Source organism: Hippopotamus amphibius, chromosome 7 (genome assembly GCF_030028045.1).
Source record: "Hippopotamus amphibius kiboko isolate mHipAmp2 chromosome 7, mHipAmp2.hap2, whole genome shotgun sequence".
Lineage (NCBI taxonomy): Eukaryota > Metazoa > Chordata > Mammalia > Artiodactyla > Hippopotamidae > Hippopotamus > Hippopotamus amphibius.
In genome coordinates, this window is record NC_080192.1 from 127,880,911 (window position 1) to 127,888,229 (window position 7,319).

At 54.6% G+C, this 7,319-nt stretch overlaps 1 protein-coding gene across 1 annotated transcript; it reads right to left on the reverse strand.

Moving 5' to 3' along the window:
- Positions 1 to 1,688: 1,688 nt before the first annotated feature.
- Positions 1,689 to 4,753, reverse strand: TCF23 (transcription factor 23). The gene is made up of 3 exons (XM_057743650.1): positions 4,532 to 4,753; positions 3,581 to 3,823; positions 1,689 to 1,868 (listed from the first exon to the last, which is right to left on the reverse strand). The coding sequence occupies exons 1-3, from the start codon at positions 4,751 to 4,753 to the stop codon at positions 1,689 to 1,691; spliced, it is 645 nt and encodes a 214-aa protein (XP_057599633.1).
- Between the last annotated feature and the right edge of the window lie 2,566 nt (positions 4,754 to 7,319).

The following is a 7,319-nucleotide window of genomic DNA, read 5'->3' on the forward strand; positions in this document are numbered from 1 at the left end:
CACCCACACCTGGTCTCTGCCCTGCCTGGCCCCGTCCAGCTGCCCAGGAGCAGCTCTGCACAAGCGCTCCAGGCCCCTCCGCAGAGACTTGGTAGATTTACGCGTTTGGCCTTGGCCGAGGCCTTCTCCCCATGGCTCCCGGCCACAGCCCAGCTGCTCTCCCACGTCTCACGCCGTCGCAGCTGGGACGTTCTGTGTCTCCTTTTCTGCCTCCACGCCAGTGCGCTGAGTCACCCGCCGGCCGCCTTCCCCCTGCTCCCCTGGCCAGCCCCGTGGAGGAACTGCAGCTCCGCGCACCGGAGCTCAGACCCCCGGCCACTCGCAGCCGGCCAGCATCTCATGAGTTCTCACGACGGCAGTGGTGGCTCTGGTCTAATGCTACCCTTGCTGGGACTCTGGTTGGCCTGGCCGGTGTCTTCCCACTCTGCGGCACTGAAGTTTAACAAAGAGGTGGTTCCTCCTCGGTCTGGACTTCAGGAACCTGATCTGAAGCCCTGCCTGATCTGGAAAGTTAGTTTCTGTGTCTATAGACTCTGTGATTTTTCCTCAAACTATTTCTACAGGGCCAGAGAGAAATTCTCTTCAAGCACTGTCTGATTTCTGGCCCCCCATGGCAGGACTAAGGGAGAGCCTGGGAGGGCAGTGCCTGTGGGGAGCAGCTGGCCAGAGGGAGCTCATTTGTATTTTTGTAGAAATAACTCCTGAGCCAGTGGGGCCTTCGGCCAAAGTCATACAAGGAACCCAGTGAACCCAGGCCTATCTTGTTTGTCCTGGAGGTTAGGTTTCTAATATAATGGAAGATTGTAATTAATTATCCTCTGGAAAAGATACGCTTCTCCTTCCAAGGTCCTTCAAGGATGTAATTGAGTCTATCAAAATCCTTCATATGCAAGGCCTTAAGGTGCTGCTTGGTTCAGCTAGGTAGAGCTGCTGCTGGGATAAGATCTCAAACCAGGCAGCTAGGACTACGTGAAAGAGTCTCTGGATACTGGAAGGTAAGCAATGTATGCTTTATGGCTTAACCTGTAAATATAACTCATATCAAGCAGAGTGGAAGGGTGCAGGGCCCAGAGAGGGAGAAAATGTAGTGATGACGGGCAGCTGGAGAGACCACAGGGCAGATACAAGATTCCTAAACTCCTGACGTTGGGTAAGCATCTTGTGCTGCAATAACAAAGTATGTTCCCTCCTTCAGTCTCCCCTCTGCCTGTGTGACCCCGGCCCGGCTCTGTTCACACTCACAGTTGCCAGGAGCCAGTCTGGCCCCTGGCTTTCCCATCAGCGCCTGCAGCGGCTGCCAGCCTCAGGCGCTACCTCTGTATCTGTCTTCTTGCAACCTCTAGAGGGTTTGTGGGAACCTTAGGGGAGAAAAGCAAGGGATGGTGCCCTAACTCAACTTCCAACCCGATCAAACCCTTTCCTTGTCCACTTCCCTTGTAACTGCCACAAGGGAGCCACTGGGGCATCACGCACGGGTGGCAAGAGGAGGATCTGCTCCCTGGTCCTCCTGAGTGCTCTCCGTCACAGAGGTGCCCACTGCTCTGCCTGGTCTGCATGCTGGAACCTGGGAGCTGAGCCCGAGTCAGATCCGATGGGTGAGAGGCAGAATGAAGACAGGCAGGGCCTGGCAGAGAATCCAGATCCCTAAGCTTGAGCTGCAGTCCAGGAGAAAAGGGCGACCGTGATGATCACTTGTCACCAGGGGCTGGTGAGAACGGCCTGATGGGAAGAAGAGCATCTGCCTCTCCAGAGACTTGGGGCCCAGTCTCTGACTCCTTTGCTCTTTGGCCCGAGGTGGCGGCTGCAGTCGAGTCAAGGCTAGGGCACCCCAGGCCTCCGGCATAGAGACGCGATCGCATCGGCCACTTCTGCAAGACACGGGGAAGGGACGAGCGCCATGCTCGCTAGCGCAGCCCTCGCAGTCCTAGGCACCCCAAACCAGGCCTTTCCCAGCCTCCCTCCCTGAGAGCCCCGCCCCCACCGGCCACGACTGCTCCGACGACAGCGGTCCCGGGCTCACCACCACGCGTGGTCTCACACGTTCTCCTGACACCGAACACTCCTGACCCCTTCTCTGGCCCAGCCCCTGGCCCTAGGGCCCCGGACGCCAGTGCTGCCCACTCTTCCCACGCAGGGCCTCTCCCGGGATGGTCCATCCTTCCAGCAGGGGCCTGGCCGGCCCCAGAAAACGCCAGGTTGACTCTGCCCCGAGATCCGCCCTTCTCTTGACAGGCCCCCAGCTGGCGGCGGAGGGCCACCGCTCCTGGCTAGCTACCCCCCGACCAAGCTGCCAGAGGTCTAGTCCTAGCTGGCCTCTCATTTATTCTACCTTCAACATATCTACCCATCACCTACTTCAGGCAAGGGCCTCACCTTGACTGCCATCTAACAGCTAAGGAAGCAACTGTTCCCCTGGGGACCCCGCCCCAGGTGCCACCCCTGGCATTTCAGAGTTGCTCCTTTTCGTCTCAAATTCTTACATTTTAGTTGTCGTGACATGAAAGGAAAATATCTTGAGTTCCAAGACGTTTCAGAGCTGTGATGTTTAAGGGACAGAGATGCGGACACGTATCCTCCGTAAAAACGAAGCTGCTATCCTCAGAGGGCAGAGGCGACCCTTCGTAACAGTTACGCAACTTGCAGTGCGCCCCGCCCCCGCTCCCGGGGTCTGCTTAGTGGCTGTGAGCCCCGGGTCTGAAGTCAGACACTCTGGGGTTCACGTCGCATTCAGCCACTTAACCTTCCTAAACTTTGGTTTCCTCGTCTGTAAAATAACCCTCACTTGATTTTTTTTCCTATATTTTTTTCTTTTTCTTTTTCTAATCCTCATTTGGTTCTTGTGTGGATTAGAAGATAAAAATGCACCGAAGCCTTTAGTCCAGCTCCTGGCATAGCTTTAGCCCCCAGATAATGTTAGCTGTTATGACGATGATGATTACTGTGAATCATACTTTTCCTTCATGATCTCATTTCATACCCTGGAAGCAAAGTCAGACGCACATTGTCTTCCCTTTCACACATAAGAAAACCGAGGTTCAAGAAAGGTAGGTGGCAGTCTGGTAAGTGATACAGGCAGGAAGCCCTCCTCCCTCCTCTCCCAGCCCCTGCCACTCTCCCACCCAGCTTGGTTGCTTCTAGAGTGATGCTTTCTCAGACCTTTGTTCTTCAAAGGGGGATCCCTCCTGAGACAGAAGTCCAGAGAACACCAAGGCCCTGTACAGTGGTACGGTACCCCCTGGAATCTAGGAATCTCCTAGGTGTGGTTTCTTTCCCAGGCCCGGCCCTGGAAACTGGCCCCCTTTCTCCTCTACCCCTAAGTGACCCAGTCTTGGGGCCTCTAAGAATTTCCCTACCCTAGCAGGAAACACATTGTCATGAAGTCATTTCCAATCATCACCCCCACTGTATCCCATGAGAAACCCAGGGTCATCCCAGTCTCAAGAGCCAGCCTCAGCTCCTATCCCTCTGAGACAACAGGAAGCAGCCGGCCCCAACGTCAGCTCTGCCCAGGGTAGGGGGCCTGAGTCCAGTATCCCCCATCCCAAAGCCCCTTCCCCGAGGCCCCAGGCCCGTGACCTACCTTGAGAGGGTGCAAGTAGCGGAGTCCACGCAGGAAGGGTGGCCAGGAGGGGCCGGGCATCTCGTGGCCGAGCGTGCGGGTGAGGTGGGCTATGTAGCTGGTGGCCAGCACCAGCACATCCAACTTGGACAGCTTGGTGTCGGGCGGCACGGCAGGCAGAGCAGCCTGCAGGGCCAGGAAGGCCTGGCGCAGCGTCCTCACCCGGCTCCGCTCCCGCGCGGCATTCTCAGGACTGGCCTCACTCTGCACAGAGGACCCCAGGTGAGTGGGTCTGACAAGACACACACTGCCCCTGGTTGCTCAGAGCATCCGAGGGCAAAGTCTCCTGCTAGAGTTATAGCATGCCAGTCGGCAGAGACCCAAGGGCCTCGTCCTCTTTGTCTGCTCTCAGCCCGGCTCTGCTTTACAGAGCAGGAACTGGAGAGAAGACCTTGCCTAGGCTCAGAACTGAGGATCCTGTACTCTTCCCTGTCCTCCATGACGCCTCCCGGCTGGCCCTTGCTCCGGCCCACATCTAAGTCTGAATCCTGCTTATCAAGATGCCCTGGGGCCACAGGGAGAACACAGCCACGCCCTGCTCTGTAGGGCTGACCCTAGGCCCAGCCAGGTCCTGAGATGAGGCGGCAGCTGTGGTAAAGAGGAAAGGACACCAAAGCACACTGACCCTGTCGCTGACTGCTGCTCTGGGACCTTGGGGAACATATCACTCTTCCAGGCCTCAGTTTCCTTGAGAGAAGTGAGTTGGGCCAGCTCTTGGAGCCATGCTCTGGTTAAGACCAGCTCTGACTTACCCCAACCACCCAAGCATGGAGCCTTGGAGGGGAAGGGGTCATTGTGCCCTCTCTTGGGCAGGACAGTAACCATGGGTGAGGCTTTGCCACCAGAGGTGACATCGCAGCCCCTCCCGTGCCTGCCTCCCCCAGCTCCCTCTTCAGGTCCCGGGTTTCTTACCCGGCCGCGAGCCAGGCTCCTGGCCTTGGCCCCCCGAGGGCTCAGGGCAGCTCTGCTCCATCTTTGGTTGCTCCAGCTGGTCTCTTCCCACAGGTTCTGCCCCGTCCTGCGCACGCGGCTCCTCTTCCTGTCAGTGCCTGCTAGCGACCTCGGCGTGGCCTTGGGCGGGCTCTGCCCCACTCCTGGCATGGCCAGTGCCCCTCGGGCCTCCCTCTGTGACATGCCACCCCCCCGGAGGTGTGATGCAGCCCCCAGGACAGGAACACAGTGCCTGAGGGAGCCCTTGGGCTCTCGCTAACGGGGCAGGCTGGTCATCCAGCCAGCAACGTCTATATCTGAGGGAGCTGGCGCCAACTCAGTCCTGCTCCGCTCCTTGCTCCGGGAAAACTGCCCACCCGGCACAGCCCCCGCGACAAGCCTCCTGACTGCCTCCCAACAGGCTGAGGGGTGGGGGTGCTGGATGCGGGGCGTGGCCAAGCCCCGGGAGGAGGCCCCGGCCAAAGAAGGCAGGAGGACGGTGGGAAGGGAGCTCCCTTCCCGGAGCCCTGCCTGACCCTGACAGTGGTCCTGAGATAGACCTGCAGCTTCAACTTTGGGGCTCAAGTTCATGGAAGGGCCTTGAACTTCCTTTCCTGTGCCAGAAGTCTGGCTGTGCACATCCTTGGAAGGACCTTTCCTCCCCTTGCCAGTGAACATGACCTTCCAGCCACAGGGAGCTACTCTCCATACCCCAAACGTGCCTCTTATTTCTAACTCAGTGTTTTTACTTTTACCTTTTGGTCCCCCTGGAATACCGCCCTCCAAGGGAAAGGCTGCCCATCCTTCGGGTAATGTCCAAAGGATTTATGAGGATTTTTTTCCAACCCCACAGAATCCAGAGCCCACGTCGCCCTGTTTGATTGGTACCCTGTGCTATGCACAACCACACCCTGGCTAGCTTGCTAACAGTTCAGTGTTCTAGACCAGTACACGCCAAGCCCTGTGCTAAGTCCTTTACATGTATTCTCTTATTTCTCAGATCAACCTTTTAAGGAAAAAAGATGCTTATATCATCATTTTATAGATGGGAACGCTGAGGTATCGGGAGGTGAAATAATTTGCCCAGTGTCAAACATCTAGTAAGTGATGGAGGTGGTTGAAAGCCCAGGCAGTCAGTGGGACTTGGAAGGCTGCCCCTCACCGTACGCCGATCTGCCTTGGGTGGGTCACTCACATGTCTGTTCCCCTGCTCGATGTGAGGTCTTTGAAGGCAAGGACCAGGATGTTTGCTGCGCTGCATCAGATCATCTATATAGCTAGTTAAGAGGAGGAGGTCAAAGGAAAAGCAAGCCTGTCACAGTCGCCCCCGCCTGCCCTCAAGTTACCACACCTGCCTGCAGCAGAATCAGTGCATGACTCTTATCCCCCAATCTTGAACTCCAGAGGAGACAAAATAGGTAAAGGGAAAGTACAGAGAGGACAGAGGAACAAAGGTGCATATACAGAGAGAAGACATTCAGCCAACCAGAGAGAAAAGAAAACTGAAGAGAAGTAAAATTCACTTAAATGTCCATTGATAAGGAAGTGATTAAATAGATTTTGGTATATCCATACTGTGGAATGATATGCAGTAATAAGAAGAAGCAGACCTCTGTATAGTGACATGGAAAAACTCTCCAAGATGCACAGTGAAATGAAAAAACCTAGTTGTAGATCACTATGTGTAGTAACATCCCAGTCAGGATTAAGAAAAACACCAAAAACAAACTATAAGTATATAGGTTTAGGGCCTTCCCTGGCAGTCCAGTAATTAGGACTCTGCCCTTCCACTGTAGGGGGCACAGGTTCAGTCCCTGGTCAGGGAACTAAAATCCTGCATGCCACGTGGCATGGCCAAAAAAAAAAAGTATAAAGGTTTATGTGCTTTTGTGAATATATAGAAAGGAGATTGAAAAGATGCACACCAAGTTACTTTTTTTTTTTTTTTTAACTCCAGACACAGAGAATTTGGTGCACACTGTCATCTTTGGTCCTTGCAGGGCCTCTTACTAGCCTTCTTCTCTCCCTGCTTCCCTCCCTCCCTCTCTTCCATCTGTTCCCTTTTATCCTATTCCCATTATTCTTCCCTATCATAGGCAACCATTCCAAACTGTTTAATGTATATTCTTTGGTTTAATGTATACTTTTTGTGGTGGTTTTAAACTGTGTACAGGGACTTCCCAGGTGGCGCGGTGGTTAAGAAGCCACCTGCCAATGCAGGGGACACAGGTTTGATCCCTACTCCAGGAAGATCCCACATGCCGTGGAGCAACTAAGCCCATGCGCCACAACTACTGAGCCCACGTGCCACAACTACTGAAGCCTCCTCGCCTAGAGCCCCTGCTCTTCAACAAGAAAAGCCACCGCAATGAGAAGCCTGTGCACTGCAGCGAAGAGTAGCCCCTGCTCCAAGACCCAACGCAGCAAATAAATAAATTTATTTTAAAAAATAAATAAATAAACTATGTACACAAATTCTTTGACACTCCTCCCTTGAAAAGGTGGAGCATAATCCCCCTCCCCGCGAGTGCAGGCTGGACCTAGGGACTTGCTTCTAGCAGGTAGCATATGGCAGAAGTGTCAGCACGTAACTTATGAAACTAGGTTATAAAAGACACTGCAGCTTCCTCCTTGCTCTCTCTGGGATCACTCCCTCTGGGGGAAGCCAGCTGTTAAGTCATGAAGTTACTCAAGTAGCCCTGAGGAGAGGCCTAAGTGGTGAGGAACTCAGGCTTGTCAACCACGCCAGCACCAACTAGCAACTGTGTGT

Bases quoted from the DNA above. Each gene is read 5' to 3' on its own strand.
- TCF23 (XM_057743650.1), bottom strand. From the start codon at position 4,753: ATGTCACAGAGGGAGGCCCGAGGGGCACTGGCCATGCCAGGAGTGGGG. The intron at 3,824-4,531 runs GTAAGAAACCCG...TCCTCTGTGCAG, and splicing joins GGAGCCTGGCTCGCGGCCGG to AGTGAGGCCAGTCCTGAGAA. The intron at 1,869-3,580 runs GTAGGTCACGGG...CGTGTCTTGCAG, and splicing joins GCTACTTGCACCCTCTCAAG to AAGTGGCCGATGCGATCGCG.